General features: G+C 40.8%; 1 protein-coding gene across 1 annotated transcript in view; it reads left to right on the top strand.

Moving 5' to 3' along the window:
• Nucleotides 1-20,973, top strand: part of ELF1 (E74 like ETS transcription factor 1) — a 65,655-nt gene that overhangs the window by 38,977 nt on the left and 5,705 nt on the right. Inside the window, exons 4-8 of the mRNA XM_061457278.1 lie at nt 4,504-4,611; nt 4,921-5,085; nt 9,708-9,791; nt 13,121-13,313; nt 13,904-14,371. Of these exons, the coding sequence (XP_061313262.1) occupies nt 4,504-4,611; nt 4,921-5,085; nt 9,708-9,791; nt 13,121-13,313; nt 13,904-14,371 (1,018 nt within the window). The remainder of the gene's footprint in view (nt 1-4,503; nt 4,612-4,920; nt 5,086-9,707; nt 9,792-13,120; nt 13,314-13,903; nt 14,372-20,973) is intronic.

Here is a 20,973-nt window from a genome sequence, read left to right as displayed (position 1 = left end):
GTGCATTTTCATGGATCAGTAATGGTCTTAGTAACCAGTTCAGGAGTTACTTTACATCATTTTGAAGTTCAGCAGCATTTGGCTTGTACATTTTGTGATGCTCTAGCATTCATGGCATGCACCAAGCTACTTGGGTATGAGAATGAAGGCAAAGAGATGTTGGGTACTGCACGCCTGCACAAACTCATCATCTTTGGTGATCATTTATGATGTTACAAGGAAGTCCAAAGGAATAGTTTGGTTGAAACTGAACTTCATAGTGTTAATCCATAAGGATTTTGAGTTGACAAGGTGCCAGCTGTAAAACAAACAAACCCCAACAATGGGTATGGTTTCAGTTACTGTGTAAAGAAATTATTCACTGCTGCACGTAGCATCTGGTTAAAAACAGTGAGAGCTTTTTCATACAGCTCCCCAGTGAAATGATTTTCTTTGCAAACTGTAAAGCCTCATTTTAAAAAGAAAATGAAGGGTCATGTGTAAGTCTCCTGAAATATATGGGCTCTTAAACTTGGTTTTCCAGTGTTCGCTAGCAGTCAGCTGAGAGATGATACTGAAAAGCAATTGCTTAAATTTAACAGCCAGCTGTTCTGCAAAAGGGAGCTCTGTCCGTGTTTAATGGATCACTCTCTACTTGTAGCACCTCTAGATTTCTTCTGATGTTACTTTGAGACTGTGAGGCCCCTGGTTTTGTCTATAATGAAACCAGCAGTGAATTTAAACACAGCTATGACTAGCACAGCCCTTATCTTGGCCTGCACAGGGAGGTGCCTGCATTGTCCACTCTCCGGAGCCACTTCCCCACCAGGGAGGCAGCAGGAGCAGGATGGGATCACCAGAAGCAGTGTGGAGCTTTCAGAAAGGCTGTAGGCAGGACTTGGTGCTGAGGTGGGGAACTTCCAGCATGAGCCATAGTTTCTGAACCGGGTGAGGAGAGCAGAAAGCTGTGTTTGGGCAAGCCTCACGCCAATGGCAAGCGCTGCTGATTCATAGCGAACCCGGATTCACAGTAACTGGGCTGTAACTGACGTGCAGATACCGAGGGTTACACTTGTGGCTGGTTCAGATAAACAAGAACTTGTAAAGTACCCTGGGGAAAAAAAAAAAGTGAAATTACTTTTGGGTATGGTTTTCCCTTCCCCCCCCCCCCTTTCCTTCCTCCCTTTTTCTTAATAGTTCACCCCCTGTTTTTCTTCCCCCATCTTTTTCCTTTCTCATTTCCCCCATTTCCTTCTTTCCTCTTCTTTCTTCCTTTTTTTTTAAAAAAAAAAAAGTTTCCACCTATTTAATATAACGTTAGAAACCTGATGCTTCTCAGAAGTCACCTCCCCCATTCTTTCAGCTCTGACATTGCCAAAGTGTAACAAATAAGCCATTTCATCCCAATTCTTCTTAAATTTGTGTCTGTATCATAACTGCCAGTGGTTGGAATACCTTTCTGCAACATTAAGGGAAAAGCTAAAATAGCAGACACCGACTTGCCTTTGGTTGCTGAGTTGGTTATCTCCAAGCACTATCTGAAGTTGAGTAGTGTGAATTAGCACCTTGCTGTTAGTAGGGCAGAGAGGTGGTGCCTCACCTCCTCTGTGTGGTGCCCCACACCTTGTTTGTGTTAGCTCTTGAGTTCTTGTAATTCAACTTGCTAACTCAGCAATACCCCCCAAACTTGTTTTCAGCCATTTTGTAAAACTAAATTGACTCTCTGTGTGATCAAAAAAGCATGAAGCCTGGCTTGTGTTAAGTGTTGGGGATTTGAATCATGAACCGGGAAGAGAGATGGGAGGAAGAACCACAGCCCTTGTTTTTTCGCCGACAGGGAAATACTAATTTGTTTCAAAACACCTTGTGAAATCATCTGCTAAGAAGAGGCTTGGAGGGTGTTAGGAAGAGCATTAATGTGGTTACAAACCTCATTTTTGCCATTCTGTGGATAGACAAGACCTTTGGTGCTCCTTATGTTTTTTGTGAGCATCAAATTATATTAATCCTATGCTTACATTATTTGTATGACTATTATAAGTTCCTTTTATTAGTCTTGGAAATGGATGGTCAACTTCTAGCTACACAGTGTAACGGTGATGTAAAGCTGGTGACCTCTCCCTCGCCTGACAATATTCAGAGTGAAGAATTAACACAGCTCCATCACTTCAGCACCTGAAAGCAAGCAGGCAGGTTTGCTTCTCACGCAGTTCTTACTGGGGAAGGAGCAAATAGTTGCTGCTGTCTCTTCCCTGCCTGCAGCACTGAGGACCAGGGAGTACCACTGCTGGTTTTTAAGTTGTATGTGGCAGTGTAAATTAGCCCCATTCCATGGCTTTGGCTGAGCTGCATCAGGGTGGGTTACCTTCCTGACCATTCAAAGCATGCCAGAACTAATGACAGCTGCTTTGGCAGTGCTGTGTGCCTGTATTTAGGGTAACATCCTTATTGTGGTCTTTGTTATGCTGGTAGATGATATGGAAGGTTCTCATCCAGATAAAGTGGAACCAGAAGTGACCAGGTCAGTGCTTCTAAGCCAAGCATGAGCATGCCTGCAGTCTGCCTGAGCTGCGCGTGGTTCAGTCTCCTCCTCAGCTGGCCAGGCACTCCCTAAGGATGCTGTTTGGTTCTTGGGGCTGAGGGGTCTGTGGCGGAGCTCTGAGCCTGCATGACAAAAGTGTGAGCAGTTTGCTGCCCTGTCTCACTCTATGGCTTCCCAAGCCAGGCCCTGAGTCCGTACTCACCACCTCCCCTTTTCCCTTCATGCTGTCCTCTCCAACTCTGTGTCTCTCATTTATTAAGCCTGCTTGGAGATGTCAGCCAGCAGTTGCAGATCCTTAACTATCTGAATGTCTATGCAGGACGGGGAGTGGAGGAGGTCCTGTAGACAACAGGGCAAGTTGTTGTGTGGGTCATGGGTTCCCAATGCTTGTCTACTTTATTCTCTTAGCCTGAGCCTCTGATTCTTGGGGCATGGTAGGACTAATGTTGAGGAAAAATCCAGAAGGTAAGGATGAGCCTTCTCCTGAGCTCTGTGTGCTGCCCGTAACTCACAGCTGGGTGGAGGAGGTAGGACTGATGTGTGACAGTCTGCATTCATCTTTGCCCTCTCCTACTGATAGGATTGCTGGAGTTGTAAACGCTTGGGGTGAAACTGTTTGTTTTTGCTTGGTTGTTTTTTTACTTGTTTGTTTGTTTAGCAGATGTTTTGGGTTTTTTTTTAAGTGCAGAGATAAACCTCTTGCTTTTATATGAAGAAGAAGTGTTCCAGGGTTGTTGTGTGTTGTGTTTTATGGTGCATTTTTTCTTGCTCTGTCAGTCTGTCTCCTTTCTTTTTTCTTTTCTTCTTTTTTTTTTCTTCTTTTTGTTTTTTGTGAGTGCCACACCCCAAATTCCTCAAAGCTAAGCAGGGAGAGAGGGCATGAAGCTGACTCATGAGCAGGCTGAGAAAGTAACTGATGTGCCTTATGGAGGGGAACACCAATGCAACCCACTGTGCCACTTGATAAATGCAAGTGAATTCCCCAGTGTGGCTTCAATTGGTGTCAGAGGATAAGGAAGCCTGGCCCCTGCATTGCTATCCAACAAAGATTAACTTCTAAAAGAATGTGTTGAACACTCCCAAAGGTTTATGGTACCAGAACTAGTATCTAACTTACTTGTCATGCTATATTTATATTGAAAAAAGTGTTCTGGTTTGGTACTCCTCCTCTCAAACCAGTGTTATCTTCTTGGACAGCTGTTATTTTGCAAAGTGATATTTTATTGGTTGTTTTTGGTGTGTAGCTTCAGATGACCTTAATTATAAATTGGTGCGCAGGAGCTTTGGATTTGTCTAAAGGACACCATCATAAAATTGATGAGGGATTGTCCAGTAGTCAGACTTTTTTGAACGGTTTGCCAGCCCTCCGTATTGCTTTTCATGGTTTACGTCTGCTTTCCAGTGTGATTCTGGAGCCTGCACTGTTAGCCTTATCTGTAATCCCCATGGATTTGAATGGTTTAGGATTCAGTTACACATTCAGATCATATTCTCTCTAATAAAAATTGTGGATTATTTTCTGATCTGTCCTCCAGGCTAAATGACAGGATACTTTTGGTGAGCATCTCTTAATTACGGAATTCACTTCCTTTGGACCACCATAAGAAGAAATCAGCAATGTTGGTTTTTTTTAAAAAGATACTGTGTGAAGTATTGTTTGTAGTAGTGATGTTTCCTAGGGTTCATGTGTGTTGTGTTTTACTGCATGTGCTTGATCAGGAAAGGGGATGAGGCAGAAACAAAGGGTTTGTGTTGGTTTTGGTTTTATTTTTTAATTCACACAATCTAAAAAGTATAGTGTATTAAATAAGGTAATTCTTGCAGTGTGCATTTTCTCCCCAGCTAACCTGTTACTGCTCAGCTAGTTGAAGATCATGTTTGCCACTTATTTTTCCCTAGAAATGAAATAGGAATAAATACATGTTCCGCTTTAAGTCCAGTTTGTAGCTTGTTAAGAGTTAATTTTTCTCTCTTGCTTTTAGTTGAAGCATCTTGTCATAATGGAGATGAGACAATGGAAACAATCGAGGCTGCTGAAGCACTTCTCAATATGGATTCCCCTGGTCCTATGTTGGATGACAAAAGAATAAGTAAGTTTTTATGAAAGCAAATCTAATCTCTATTTGCCTTGCTTAGTTGTGAAAGAAAGATGGATTCAGTGCACCATGATTACATGGAATTGCTAAGATCATTTTGTTTCCAAGTAGCCTTGTGTACATAGTTTGGATAACAGAAGTCCAGTGTTGTAGACAATGATTTAATTGCTTAGCCAGAGTTGAACAAGTAAGGAAAGATGAAAAAAAAAAACAAACAAACAAAAAAACAAAAAACAAGCACAAACAGCCTTTAAAAGTCCTTGTGGCTCTGTGAAAATATCCCTGCTGTCCCTTTCTCTTAAGCAACTATGTTTGACGCAACTGAAGATGATGATATCGTGTCTCCTATTACACACGTGTCAGTCACGTTTGATGGGATCCCTGACGTGGTGGCAGTTCACCAAGCCCCAGACGCTTATGCTGAATCACCAGAGACTCCAGAACTTGAACAACCAAAGAAGAAAAAAGGTAAGATGCTACTGGAGAACAGCGGTATGGAGTAGGAGAGCAGTGCGTGGCATGCTTGCCTCCCCTGGGGGTGTCTGGAACCATTCTGGGTGTCAAGATGACTGAGCAAGAAATTTCTCAGCTAGCAATACAGAGGAGATGTGTTCTTACTGGGTAGTGTGAGCACAGATGCTAGCGCTTAGATACTAATGGTGCTGGAGAGGTAGCAAAGATGGCCTGTCCCACAGGAAACATGAATCTCTGCTTGTTCCTGTTTGTAGTTTCTTCTTCAGAGCAGAATGGCAGTACAAGCTATAGAACTTTTGTTACTGTGAAAGCTACTTTAATTAGCTCTTATTTAGCTTCAGGTAAGAATATGGGATGTGAATGAGAGGTTTTTTAGCTTTTGTTAAATATGAACAATTTCATTTTAGGTGTTTTTAAAGTAGCTGCATACTAACAGCATTAGTCCTGTTTATGGTAGATAACATTTACACAGCATCCACTGAGTGATGCTCCATTGGAGCCGGTACTGTGCCAAAGGGTAATGAAGTGGTGTTAGTCAGACCTTCTGCTCCCGTTTTCCTGTCCTGCTCCAGCATGGATCACACCTGAGGTCCTGAAACTGATGTCTGCGGGTAGACAGGGCATGCAGGGCCAGCAGATGTGAGGTGCTGTTACAACAGATTTTTAATAAAAGAAGAAATCAAGAGAGTTATGTTTCTGGAGCTAATACTGGGACTGAATCAGAGCACGAGGACCTTGACAGGTTCCCCTGTGAAATGAAAGCATTCCAGAACAGGGCTCCTGCTATCAAGCCATACTCCCACTGAATGAGAGTGCATTTTTACTGCTGCTTTTGCTGCTGCTTCTAAATATTGGGAGTCTCTACTCTGTAAGAGGGAGCACATTGGCCTGTGGAAATCTTGGGGAAGCCCCAGAGCCCAGTGTGTGTCACAAGGTCTGGCAGGATGGGTGTGGGTTGGTAAATCTCCCATTCCCCTAAGAAAGCTGAACTGAAACTGCTGTAGAGGAGACCTTTACCAGCAGCTGCCCCGAGAGTGCTGCTGGGGAAGCTGCTGTGCTGTTTGCGGTACTGTGAGATAACCACTGTAATAGGGTTTTAAACTGTCCTTTTGGGTTTTTCTTATTCTTTTTAATCACAGAATCAGCTAGGTTGGAAAAGACGTTTAAGATCATCAAATTCAACCTTAACCCCAGGACTGCCAAGTCCCCCACTAAACAAGCAGCTGCTGTCTGCCACATATTTAACCTCTTTGGCTTGATGCTTTCATACCCTCTTTTGTGTTGTGCTTCTGCTTTCTCCCACTCCTTCCTCCTCCCTAGCTGTAGGTTAGAAAACTGGTTGCTTCACAGCAAATGTGTGTGTTTCTTTTTGGCAGTTACATCAGATAGAAAATATACTAGAAGAGATGCATCAGCTTAGTGTTTCAGTAACAACTAGTCACCAAAGTTGAGACTTCATGAGGTAGATGGTACGGTCTGAGTGATGTTGAAGTGTTACTTCAGAATGTCCGGGGATTTGTAAGATGCTGGTGTGCCAACAGTTGCTGCAAAATGTTATTGGTTTTTGTAGTGCTTTTTAGGATGACGTGCAGTGTGTGGGTGAGGTTCTTTTGGTTGGTTGTTTATTTTCTTCTTATTTTCATAAGTGCAGTCTCTTTCCCTTCCTTCCATCAGTTTTGTGGCACAGCGAAAGACCCCAGTCATTTAGCCCTATCCATACCACTCATGATTTTATAGACTTCTAGCATAATATAACCCATCAGCTAAACTTACAAGGTTGCACTGTGCAGAGTGTTGCCAGCTAAGTGAGCCAGAATGGCGTTGCCAAGTAGAGCTCCTCCAAGAAAATGTTCTCTAGAAGTGACAGGCTGATTTCACTTCCTTTCCTTGTGGCCTTACTGCTGCAGCAGGAGAGCTGTATCCACCCATCTGTGCCACTCCAAACCCATGTTCAGAGTGATGTTTGCACTCCTGAATGTCTGAGCACTGAGCTGCTGAACTACAGGGCAGAAAGAGAGGATAAACAGAGCGATGCCAGAAGAAGAAGCCTGGAAATTTGCTGTGCTAATACCTTTAGTCCCATTTTTGCTATGGAAGGCACCTGGCAGTAGGTGGTCACAAAAGTTATGTAGACATTATATTTAGGTATACACTGTTCATTAGGGGTTTAAATATTTTTTTTCTTTGTTTTTGTTAACAAACCCCACTGAAAACAGTTCAAGAAAAGGCATTGAACTTTTTCTGGTGTGGTATAAAATACTTAATCAGGGTGAGCATCTCACTGTCTACATATCACATTAAGTTGTAGCATGAATTTCTAACTTGACGTGTTTTTGCACCCATGGAAATAGGAAAGTGGAAATACCAATTATAAATTCATTTGGCTATATAAAAATTGCAGTAGTCCCACCTTCAGGCTTGACTGTTGCATGTGTACTTACCCTTCCTCTTTGTAAAAGTCTCTTCTAAAAAGGAATTTAGTGATGTAGTTTGAAAGGTAACAAAGTCATGCTCTGCCCAACCAAAGGAGGAAGTGTGCTAATGCTTAATGTGCTTTCAGAAAGTATCTTCTTTTAAACAAAGGAAACTGTATCTTGTGTGTCTCTGTTCACTGTGGTTTTGATGGGGTCAGCAGCTGGAGATTATAGCTCCAATTTAAAGCCATCATCTTAAGTACCTCTAGCTCAGATAAGGAGCAGTAACATCAATACCTTTCTGTAAATGAGTTTCACGCTCTTTGCTGATTTCTGATTTTCTATGGGTTTCTGGTAGAGAATTGTCCAAATGGGATGTCCTGAAGTAATGTAGGCTGAAATGAGAAAGCCTGGAATTGCTGGAGTAATATTCATGTTAGTAGCCTAGGTTATCCCTAATCAGAAATGCATAAAGTATATGTGATCAGTACTTATTCATGAGCTAGTTGAGCCCTTATCCACTTCTTTTAAGATCTGATCTTATTTAGACACAAGGTAATTAATGACATCAAAATAACACTCTCCAATCCTTAATGGCATACATTTACACCCGTGCAAGAGGGGAAACATGATGAGCGTCCGTCTTCCAGTGACACCTGTCTGAGGGGAGAAAACTGCTTAACCAAAGTTACCCTGAGGGACTAATTGTTCAGTAGAAGCTGATCTATACAAGAGTGACTTCCTCTAGACATTGTAGAGAAACCAGATATTTCCACAATCAGTACTGGTGAGTGGAACAAAGCTGCTAAAAATGTACTAGTTTCTTATCCTTTCATATGGTGATATATGAAAGAATAGTGTGGTAGGATTTGCTCCCTCCCATCTTCATTGAAATCAAGGAAGACATTACTGTCCAAGACAGTCGTTGGACTTTGTGTCCCGTCTTCAGTCATGAATTCTGTCAGATTAGCAGACAGTGCAGGCTGGCACTGAGCATTTTCTTCAGAGATAGTAAAAAAGCCTCTCTGCAGCAGGATCATTTCCTTACTAAGATAGTCTCTAAAACTAAAACCAAAATGGAACATCATAGTGCACAGAATTGCACAGGCCTATTGGTCTTGCCTCAGAACATCAACTCTTTGAAAACACAATAAGTAGAGAAAAAGAAAAATGTTTTTTCTTTAGATCTTTAATTCTGACCATATGCTATTTAGATTAGAAATATGTTTATCTGAGTCCTGTGTCTGCTTAGTCTATTGTGCCTCTCAAAAGAGCAAAGATAGTACGTGAATAATTTAGGTTTTATCAATGTACAAAAACCTGCAAAACCTGATAAATTTTTATATCATAAGAAAGCTCTCAAAGTTCCTGATTAGGTACATTACCTGTAAAAGCTGCCATTGCAGGGAATGAGAACTAATGGAGGAATAGGTTCAAGGTTTTATATTGAAAAAATGTTTCGGCATGACTTACATTTTTTCTCCAGTTATGTTTAGGTAGTTGATTCCTCAACATTTTTAAATGCATACTCTTCATTCTTGTCATCAGTTGTAACTAACTTCTTTCTATCAGTCTTCCTCACCAGAGACAGGCACTGTGCTTATGATTTTAAAAACTGGCATTTTTCAGAGCCTGTTACTGGTTCTGCTGGTTTTAACAAACAACTGACTTTACCTGTAGCCACTGTTGAGAAAGGTGTCTTCTACCCATTTCTCAAAAGAAGTGAAAAATGTTTTCTTCACATGACAATGTGGGTTGCTGCTATCAGTGGACACCTACAAGCTATGAAACAAGCAATCTTGTTTTATCCCAAAATTCCATGTTGTTAATGAGTGAACAAGAGTGTGCTCTGTATTTTATCTAGTTTTTCCTGTTTAAACTCTTGCTCACGGTTAACAGCTTATTCTTCCTAACTCATCGGTTTTAAGTATTCTTAGGAGTACTTAAAAAGCCACAGAAATTTCCAAGGGACATGGACTTCGGAGAAGTGAGCATAATCTTTACCAGAAGTACACTGAGCATACAGGGCCCAATCCTGCTGTAGAAACTGATGTTCAGCATAGAATGGAGCTCTTAACTTACTAGAAATGGAATCCTCTTTGAATTGGGAAAACAGATCTCTTCCCTTTTTAGGTTCTTGTTCTTTTTTATTTCCCTTTTTTGTTTTTAAGCTTCAGTTGACTTACTAGTGGTTTATTTCAGGGAAGAAGTCGAGACCACCTCGTCCTGAGTCTCCTACTACAACTCCAAACATATGTGTGAAAAAGAGAAACAGAGATGGAAAGGGTAAGTTGAAGAGCCGTCCCTGAAGTTTTTAAAAGAACATTGTTTCTGAGGAACCATACTCTTGGGGTGTAAAACCAGGTCTCATGCACAGGGGTGTTTAAAATCTCATCTTAAGGCAAGTAAATAATGAGGGCACGGGGTTTCCTAATGCAGTACCCGGTTCCTAGGCAGACTAATGTAGTTGTCAATTTATTTGTCAGGATTCTCGGAAACTCTTCAACCCCTGCAGAGGCTGCTGCATTCTGAGTGAAGTCTTGGGACATGCTTTTCATTGTATTAGTGTTTCTTGGGCTGTGGTTATTTTGACAGATGATCTTTGGAAATGTTTTCCATCTGTGTGTGTCTAATTCTGCATGAGGAGCTAATCAAGGCTGCCAGTTGGCAGCAAGAAGTACCAAGGCCTGAATTTTGAGGAAAGTTACGACGTAGCTTGAAGACTTTGGCAGAAAACTTGGGGGTTTGATACTTTCATTCCTCCTGTGTTTAAAAGGAAGAAAGAAAATAAATACCACATAACTGATACAATAAATCATTTCCTCCAGCCTGAACTGTTCGGTGCTGCCTGCCAGTTTTGTCTACAACTTGGTTGCTTTGCTGTGAGGTCCAGCACCCACACTTGTGCCTGGGCTGGCATCTGAATGGCAGCCTGACATCCTGGCACCCACCGAGTTATGCTGTGCTCAGAGAGGCAGGAGCTGGAAATATGCCTCCCCTGTGTCACCACAAGTGCCTGCATGCACACCTGAGAGCTGATGTGCTTGCGTGTGTGAAGTACATGCCAGGATAGAAGCCCAGCCAAACTTGGAAGGTGGTGGCATAAGACATCAGACTCTCCTGAATCAGAAAAATCACTACACTGACAAAGGAGTTTGGGCTTTTTTTTTTTCCTATTGCAGAGGGATTTTCTGCAGTAACAGAAAAAAACTAAAACCCTGTTGGCAAGCAGTAAATATCTAACAGGTTAATGCAATTCTGAGTACGCATTGCTGTTTTGTTTTGTTGTTTTTAATTCAAACCAGATTTTTAAGTAAAAATGAAACAAAAGTATCAGAGGAACCTCTCAGTAGTGCTCAAATGAAATAATAGAGAATATTAAAGCAGCTAGCCACAAAATTAAAAGGCAGAAAAGAGTGTAATGTTTTTGTTGATGATAGCAAGGCTGCACCATTTTTCACATTTGTCCATTGTTACAAAATTGCTAATTCAGAAGGAATTAAAAAGAAGCATGTTGCCTGAAACTGTTGCCTGTTACGGAAAAGCTACAGCAAAAGTATTTGATTTGCATTTTGAGGAACACAGAATTAAAATAAAAGGAATATTAATATAACTAGCCATGGCAGGGAAGCACCTAGAAAACTGTAAGAGTTGCCTGTCTTTCAGTATTCACAATGTTTCCCTAAAGGGAACATGTATGCCAAAGTACCAAGCCCTCCATAGAATTATTTGATGTGAGGCATGGAGAAGGGTGAATTTTCTACGTATTTCTTTTACCACTGTGACTTGGGGGGGTTAAAAATCCTGCCTGAGTAAGGCAGACGTGTTTTTTCACAGACAGTCCTCTTCACGGTGGTTTTTCAGTGGCTAAGCAGTGACAGATTTTCAGCTTGCCTTGATGTAGCTGAGCATTTTTAGTCTAGACTGCAGCAAAAGCACCCTGGATTAGATGGTAAGTGGCTGGGAATGCTCTCACTCCTGGCTGACATTGTGTCTTGCCTAAACAGTCTTAACCTTTGCCTTCGGGGTATCCAAAGGCAAACAGGCTGACCCTTTTATGCACGCAGGAAGATGTACGCTGCAAAGGCAGTGTGTTTTTTCTAGGGATGTTCATTTTTCAAGTTCCCACCTGCTGAAGGAGTTGCTAACTCTTTGTACTGCCATGCTGATGACTTTGCTGAAGATTTGCAGAGTACAGATTATGGTGCAGGAGTATGGGTAGTTTAATGTGTAAGACCCCTCTGATTGAAAAGAGTTGAGACTGGTGGTTATTACAGTTGAAAAAACTACTGGGTTAAATTGAAGCTGACAGAGAGGAAATTTGTACCCTCTGATGCACTGGCGTCCTTCTTGTGAACCTTCAGAAATCTCCACACACTGTCCTTGCTGTGTTTTTGCACAGCTCCTTGTAGGAGATGATACTTTTATACAAGAAGTTTCTTCTTCCTTTCTCAGACTAACAGCATTTCACTAAGAAGCTTATGTGCAGCTTCAAGTATTCAAAAGAACATCAAACAGCAAAAGCATTTACAAAAGCAGGAAAATGGGTCTCATTAGTTGTATGAGTTTAGAATCCTTAAATGTGCTTTTGGGAAAAAAAAAGAATATGCAAATTTTGTACTCATTTTAAGTATTCATAATCTGTGATTTTAATACTGTTTCTTTATACGTGGTAAACACCGAGCAGATGTGATGCATTTCCATATATAAATGTTTGTGCCTGCTTGTTTGTAAAGTGAAATTTGAATGTTTGCTACCAGCAAGTGCAGGTGCTCACTGGTTTAGAAAAGAAAATAATCTGGGTTTGAAACTTATTCTTGGAGGTTTGCCAACCTCAACATATGCCACTGGTCATGGAATCATAGAGTGACAGTTTGGAAGGGACCTCAGGGATGATCTGGTCCAACCTTTCTAGGCAAAGCATGACCTAGACTAGATGTGCCAGCACCTTGTCCAGCCAAACCTTAGCAGTGCCCAGTGTTGAGAAATCCACCACTTCCCTGGAGAGATGATTCCAATGGCTGATTGTTCTCTTATGTCCAATTAGAATCTCCCAGGCCAATTGGAATCCCCATATGATTGCCCCATATAAATCTAATAGTTAAAAGTAAGGATTTCCTTTAGCCTTTTAAAGATTATAACACCTCAGTGAACAAAGTTGCTTCAATTAAGCAAGGGCTTAATTTCCAGCATTTTCAGAGGATGGACCTGAACACATTCCCATTTAAGGTAAAGCAGTAGTGGCTGCTTCTGGATTAAGCAGGAGGGAACTGTACATGTAGGTGACTAATACTGTCTGACATTGGTGATTGGAACAAGACTGACTGTAGGCTGACTTGGTACCTGACTCTGTAGGTTAGACCATTGATAGTGTGTTAGGGCACCCAGATTATAATAAAAAGAATCCCTTCCCATGCCCTTTTATCACTGTTTCCTAGTCTTGATGGTATCTTGATGATGTATGACAGCCTATTTAGAAATATATCAGCTTCCTTTTTTTTTTTTTAGATTATTTACATAATAATGTAATATGTGATACATAATAAAATATAGTCAACTAATGTTTCTTTTTTTTTTTTTTTTTAATTCCTTGTCCTGAAATACTTTCATTTTAGGAAATACAATTTATCTCTGGGAGTTTTTACTAGCACTGCTTCAGGACAAAGCTACATGTCCTAAATATATCAAATGGACTCAAAGAGAGAAGGGCATTTTCAAACTGGTTGATTCCAAGGCTGTGTCCAGGTTGTGGGGAAAACATAAAAACAAACCTGACATGAATTATGAAACAATGGGTAGAGCTCTCAGGTACGTGCATTTTCAGTAATGACTGCTTCTGGTGCCTTAGTGTTTGCATGCATTAAATGCCGCATCTAATTTGTAAGGACAGAAGAGTTAGTACTCTCTTCACCTCAGTGTGTACAACTTAAAATTGTCATGTTAATTTGTAAATAAAACTCAGGTAGAGCTCTCCTGTCCTATTCCCTTTGCTTTGCTGTAGCTGAAATGTCTGCCTGTGCTGACTGGTGAATAAGCTTGAATTCAGGTAACTGAAAGAACTATATGAGTCAAGAGGAGAATTGCAAGTTTCATGCAACTTTTAAAGAGTAGGAGTTGATAGCAGAGGTGCCAAGTCACGTAATTCTTCTCTTTCTCCTCAGTTATCTGAGGTTGAAATTAAAAGGCGACAAGAAATACCAGTAAAAATATTGTTTGAGAAAAAAAAAAAGCACAATTAAATTGGCCATTCCTTCGTAATGAAGAAACTAGGCACTTAAAATATTGTTTAGTTGTTACTGCTGGTCTTATTTTCTGGGGGGGTTTGCTGCCTATTCTGTTGCTGTTTGGGGTTTGGCAAAAAACACTGTATAACTTTGATGCGTGTATGCTTTAAACAGATACTATTACCAAAGAGGAATACTGGCTAAAGTGGAAGGTCAGCGCCTAGTATATCAATTTAAAGAAATGCCAAAAGATCTCATCTATATAGATGATGAAGATGCTAGTCCTAGCACTGAATCATCAGATTCAACTCTGCTCCCAACTGCTGTGGCCAGCAGAAACCAGTCGAGCAGATCTAGAGCATCTGCAAATGCAGGAACAAAGGGAGGATCAACCACCGTGGTAAAAACAGGGAATTCAAAGCCTGTGAAGCTGAAGGAGCAAGTAGAAATTGCACAGCAGCAGACATCCAGCTCCACTTCAGAAGTTTCGAGGACAACACAGTCTCCACAGCCAGTGCAACACACTCAGCTTTTTCGGACAGTTCAAGTAATGCAGCCATTGCAGCCCATCACAGAAGAACAGGCACCTGCAACCAGTAATGTTCCAGATGAACCGTTAAATCCCTCGGTTCAGAATGTAAGGTAAGAAAATGTACAGAAATAAATGTATGAATGATAATAAATTTGGCTAGATAGACTGGATTCTTGGCTGTGCTTCCAAAAAATGCTCCTCCCTCAGTTTGGCTGAAGTGAAGCAGTGTCTTTGTGGTACTTTCCAACACTAACTATTCTGTGATTCTATGATCCTAGGAATTGGGAGTTACAACATCACACTGCGATGTGTACACTTGTAAGTGCTCTGCTTTGGTGGAGGGAAGTGCATCTTTCTTGGGGTATTAGGCCTGATACAAATCCTTTTAGAGAGGAAAACTACACAACTTCTCCTTCAGATTGATATTGTCAGTTCTGTCCCGCAGCAGAGGCAGTGTTTTCTGTTGTCTTCATGTTTGCATTATACACAGTGGGTCTGCTTGAGGCCTTCAAAAAAATTTCCCTTCTTGCTTCTTAAGAATTTTTCTTAAGAATTTTTTTGCCATCTCTTTCATCTTTTGTATTGTCCCCAGCTACAGCAAGGGAAAGCTCCATGTTATCTGCTCCAGCGTTTTGTTGCTGTTACAAGAGCATGTTCTTTTGAATTTAGAAAACAATTAATAGAATAATCTCATGAGAGGTATGTTTCTGCAGAGTATTTTGGGAGACAGTCATGCTTCCATGCTTAATTTCTAAGTCAACTGCCTAACACTACATGGCCTTTAAGCATCATAGAATCATAGAATGGTTTATGTTGGAAAGGACCTTAAGATCATTCCAACTTCCTGGCCATGGGCAGGGGTGCCTCACACTAGACCAGGTTCCTCAAGACTCCTTTGCACCTACCCATTAGTAGCAGCATCCTAATTGAAAAGGCTTTAAAAACAGTTACTTAAGCCTGGTTTTACCCTTGCCTGAGGCATACCCTGGTGGAGCTTGTTCATCTCCACTGACTACAAAAGACTTAAACCAAACAAATGTTCATGTAGTCAAGGCCCCTCACAGGAATGTCAGTTATATAAGGGGATTCTGGACCTTAAAGCTGTGGCAAAAAAGCTTCAGGATATAATTCAGGAGCTGCACATTCTCGTTGAAACATTGCTTTTTTGAGATTTGCTGTGGTAACATCTGTGTTACAGTGGTTACCCATTTGTGCTGCAAAATGGCAATAATGCTGTTTCCTGACCCCTTCCTCTAGTCTTTTCTTTGAAAATTACATCCAGAGACACCAATACATTTGGAGTGGTACTGACTATCTTGGGTTAACCATGCAGTTCTGTCAGAGAGTAGTAAATAGTGATGCTAATGAGAGCAAATAATTCCTTCTTTTCCAAAGAGTAAGTTTTGCTCTCATCTCTGCTAGAGGGATGCTGTAAAAGCCAGTCAGTTTTTAAAACTTCAGTTACATAAAAGGAAAATCCAGACTAGCAATAACAGGTAGGTTTTTCAGAAGAATTGAAAGAAGAACTGAAACTGTTTAGATCAGCCTTCAGTGACTGATATAATAGAATCAGTAAGAGATGTTTTAGGGGATAACCAAATAGTTGAGGAGGCTGAAGTCTTACACACAGGAAATGACAACCCAAGACTGCAGCTTCAATCAAGAAAGTTACACTGTCTTTTCTTTCCCTGGGTTAAAAACCACCAAACCTTAAAATTATGCCAGGACATCCTAGTTTGAATCCCACTATTTTTTATTTCCTTAAAAATTATGAAATGGTTTCATTCACTCTGCAGCATGAAAAACCCACACTGAAAAGAGAAACTCATTGGTTAGTAAAGGCTGCAAGGGAATAAATATATTGGCAAAAATATTTTTCATAGTTACTGATAGGCACTGTAATACAAAGTGGAGAGTTACCATTTTTAAGTAGACAATATCTGTTTTCATTTGTCTTTAATTCTAAAATGTATGTTTTGCAATCAAATGGTGTTTTGCTTATTGTTCAAACCAACTAGAATTAGTTCAGGATGCACGTGGAGGGAGGATTATATTTGTTCAGAAGTTTATGTAAAAGGGTAACAACAAACAGAAGTATCTGTAAGACATAATAAGTTTATGTAAAAGATAATTACAACAAATTTGATACCCTCCCCCCCCCAAAAAAAAAACAAAACAAAAAGTTTTGGAATTAATTTAGGAAATGAATAAAAATCTGCATGAAAGTGATGTCTTCTAAGTTTTTAAAGCTGAGGAATGGAACTGCTCTGTACAGTGCAGTCCTACAGTTTCAGGCTTGGTGAGGGATTTAATTACTTGTAAAAATTGATTAGGGCAATGTAGTGAAAGGAAACAAGTACAGATGTAATCGAAGCTTATACAGTGCCATTTAACTCAGTAGAATAATGCTATTAAACATTAATGGGGGAAAGTTCAGCAATTTGCAGAGTTAAATAGCTGTAAGCTAGACCTGCACTGGATTACATAGCAAAATCAGAATCAATAATACAGAGGGTATAAAAAAGGGTTAACAACAAACAGAAGTATCTGTAAGACATAATAAGGCAGGCAGTAAGTCCAGCCTAACATTTGGAAAGCTGCTCAGTGACGTGATGACATCCAGTTATTGCATTTTGGTATTTCACAATCATACCTTGGGCAATCAGCTAAGGGGGGAAAGAAAAAGGTAGAGATGATATGTGTGAAGTTCAAATGAAGTAAAAGCCTGAACAGTTCGGTGCTGTGTCTCTTCTAATCTTGTTTGCAATTTAAAACGATATTCTATGAAGGCTTCAATTGCACTTTCCTTGGCCAAGATAACAAAGTGAAGGGGAGAACAAAAGATCCATTGGATGTTTTCAGTACAGTTTGTAATCACTGAATGGTGTAGAGTGGTGCTAATTAAGAAAGAATGTACTGAGGTGGCTAAGCAGTTAGAGTGAAAATAAAGACCACAAGCCAGATAGTTTTGGTTAGGATGAGCCAAGCTGCAAACCAAGGTGCCTCTGAGTCCTGTGCAGTGGTCACTGCCCATTCCAGGCTCCAAAAATACAATTTATGCCTGATAAATTTGAGAATTTCTGCTGTGTTTCAAAATGCAAACTTCCAATAGCCTCGTGGGGTAGGTGGTACACTGAACATCTTTGTGAGCATATGTTTTAAGTCTTGTTTTATAATAAGACTAAAACAAAGGAACAGGATTTGCGGCTTATTTATTCAAACAGCTATAAATCTCTAGCAGCTGAACGTGTTTATGTCACTTTCTGATTTGCAGCAATGGGGCTTCCATAACAGCTGAAATGACTTGAAAATGTACAGCAGGTATGATTGCTGTTACAGAGTAAGAGCTGACAAACCTGATTTAGGGTTGTGGTTGGAGTAATTTTATAGTAGTTTTATAAGAAAGCATAAGGACAAATAGCAGCGTTGGTTGCCAGATGTGTTCACAGGTTGCGGCATGTAGCGACCAGGGTTTGAGAATGATGCTCAGGAGGTTTTCTGATGCTTACTGGTTAGTGGTTGCACTCTGCCTTGAAGCATGAACATCTTGGACCCATACAATTTGTTTTATGCAGTGCAGTTTCTAAAGTTTTATTCATACACATGTTCTTCCCTATTCTTCATGGAAATAAATGGTCTTCTCTCTGCAGCAATTTGCTTCTGTTATGTTGTGAGAAGAAAACAATATAAAGAAAATATTGAGGATTTCTGAGGTCAGAACAATTGGCTTCTTAACCATATCCTTCAGGGAAGAAGTCTGAACATGCAACTTCTCTGCTGAGGGACTTGGTAAAACAATCATATTTGAGGAATGTTGTGGAGGGCTCGTGTCATCATCCCTCCCCTGCCATAGGCAGCATTGTCTGGTAAGATCTACTCCCAGATCATTGCTGGGAGAGCCTGGCAGCCTCTCCCCTTTGCATTTCTCAAAGAAAGGGGCTTGACAGTGAAAATCAGGAGTTGGTTTTTCAAAGGATACAAGCAGTGGCTTCATTTATAGCTGCAGAAAGCTTGTGCAGAATTTTGTGTACTTTAAGGGGAGTGTGGTGTCTTAACTTAGAAGTGGAAAGTTCTGGGCTTGGTGGGTTTTCTGTACAAGTTTTGATGCTGCTGTATACAGCGGAGACAAGGAGAAGCATTCCTCACCAGATATAGATGCCTCTTCTTCAGCCCCAGTGCTTAAACAGAAAGGCTGTGATGTGGTGCTAACCCAGGCTTGGGAAACAGGATCATGGTCAGGTCATACAAATTGGGTTTTGCTGACTCAGGAAGACATCTAGTATCACCAGTGGGAATATTGGGAATTGCACACTCACTGCTGTTCCACAGATCTAACTGCTCTGGCTCAGTGGATACAAGCACATTCACTGCAGTCTCCAGTTGTTTAACTGGGAGCTTAATTTGGCACCACATGTTTCCAGTAATAAGACAAAACCAAAAATGCATCTCTGGATGAGCATTTTATTTCTAACTTTTCCCAATGAGCCAGTTTTTTAAGGAAGAAAAGGAAGTCTCTTTGAATTTAGCACTTGTGAAATGGTTTTGTTTAAACCAGAATAATTGACAAGTTTAACCAGAGTATCTGGTTTAGTGGAGTAATTATTCTTTTAGCTTGGAATTCAGAGGCACCAAAGTAGTCCTGGGATTCAGCTCCATGGTCAGCGGGTCATTCTGAGGGTAAAGGACATCCTTTCTGTTGCTCCAGAAAGTGTTCCACTCCTATAAGGCTGGAGACTTCTCTAGGACATCATTCAGGGCTCTAAGGTGCCTGCATTTGGGCAATTAAATTTCTCCCTTAAATGACTAGGGCTGCAGATAAAGAGATGCATTTTCATTTACCTTCAATCAAGGGTAACAGTGATTTAAGATGGAGTGTCTTTTGGGTGGAGCGACTAGTCTTCCTGTTATTAACAGTTCAAAGAAGATCATACTGTGAGTAATTAAAAATTATAAGTCTGTTTGTTATTGAGTGCATGGGACATAGCTGAATCTTCCAGCTGGCAGCTCTTTATACCAAGAAGCTTGCAATTAGCTGAATGCTCACAGATACTGTCTGACGCTTTAGCAGACTTCAGGTTTTGAACGCATTTCTATCAAAATTCAGTTTATTGTTTCTTTTCTGTATTTTCACGTTGTCATTGTGGTAGCTTGGAGAGAGCATGTTAGAAGACCAGTATCCTGGCTCTGTTCTGTAGCTGGGGGAAAAGCTAATGCAGACCACAGAGGACGAGTGGGATATGCTTTGTGTGTTCACTTCTGAACTGGAGAGCTGCTACATGATGAATCAGCCACAGCTTTCATCTTGACCTTTTTGCAACCTTTGAGGTAGAAAACGTTGCAGTAATTCATCCTGAAGGTGATACAAGCATGGACCACAGTGGCAAGATGCTCATTCAAGAGGAGAAGGAAGTAGCTGAAGGTGAAGCATGTTTTTTTCTGGGCATGAGCATTCTGTGTAAGAACACTGATGAAGCCAGCAATATGCCAACACAGTGGATTGGTCCCAATAATCAGAGGGAACTACCTTTGAAAGTCATGCCTACCCCAAGCAAATGCATATGCCTTCTGCTGTTGTTCCATAATTTGTTTCTGTATCCAGACTGTGATGTAGCTGTAGCTCTGCTGATGCTGAAATACTAGACAGATTTGTCTAGCATTAGTTTATCAACTCTGAAAATGTGATTAGGGCTGCTATTTCAAATGAAGTGTCTTTATCATGTGCCATATACAGACGTTAGCTTGTGTAAATTATGCAGTCAATGTCACCATTATGTTCTGTAATCATACTTTACACCCTGTCTATGTTGGTTTTGCTCGAACTTGGACAATCACAGAGACACAGGGAGGCACTCTGGCACCGTCTTACTGAGAGTTTGTGGTGACCGTCTGCTTTCAGTCCTTTTACCCTGAATGAGAGTCAAATCTACATGATGTCAGCTAATGTTGTAGCCCATCACTCCTCTGCCATTCCTGTAGGTTATGCTGAATAAAAACTGTCATAGGCTTCAGTCTCACTAAAGAGCTCATGAGGGCTCTCTGGGACTTGATGGTGAATGTGAATGAAGGAATGCAATGCCAGCTGAGGACTTCTATATAATCAGAAGCAACTCCTGGCTAATACTTGGAAAGCTTGATGTTGAACATCCAGCATCAGTGCACATGCTTTGCTTCGGTTTGCAGCTAGACAGTTGTCTTCTGTCAGTGCAACAAGTTGGGTCTTCATGCTCCAAAGGCAGATCTGCAGTAGAAACTCTCCAGCACACCAACTAGTTGATACTTGTGAATCTGGCTCACTGCTGCTGTAGCTTTCCCCAAAGGAAGGAAAGCAGGTGATTGTTGCAAAGAGCTGATCTCTGTCATCTCTTATGTGCAGGCTTGACTGTTTCAAGTTTCAGGGTGGTGAAGAAAATCCCCTTCCTGAGGGAAGTGTTTGTCAGAAATAGGCTGATGTGATCTCAGTGAGCTTCTACAATAAAGACTCATTTAGCTTACAACAGGGTGTGTTTCTCAGAACATATTTACAATAGGGATAGCAAACATTTTGATTTGATTTTCCTGCAGCTGAGACCTTCTCTTAATCCCATTTCTGATGTAATATCTGTGGTAGGTAGGAAGAAGGCTGCTTACAGCAGAAGGGACTTCAAAGTCATCTAGACAGATTAATTTTGTTTCAGGTGAGCATGCAGTTTTGAAAAACTCTGGGAAGAAGACT

This window comes from Pezoporus flaviventris, unplaced genomic scaffold (genome assembly GCF_033815535.1).
Source record: "Pezoporus flaviventris isolate CSIRO_AGI_PZ_B2104156 unplaced genomic scaffold, CSIRO_AGI_Pfla_v1 ptg000025l, whole genome shotgun sequence".
In the NCBI taxonomy this organism is placed as follows: Eukaryota; Metazoa; Chordata; class Aves; order Psittaciformes; family Psittacidae; genus Pezoporus; species Pezoporus flaviventris.
Note: the sequence above shows the minus strand (reverse complement) of the source record. Positions and strands in the feature narration are given on the sequence as shown.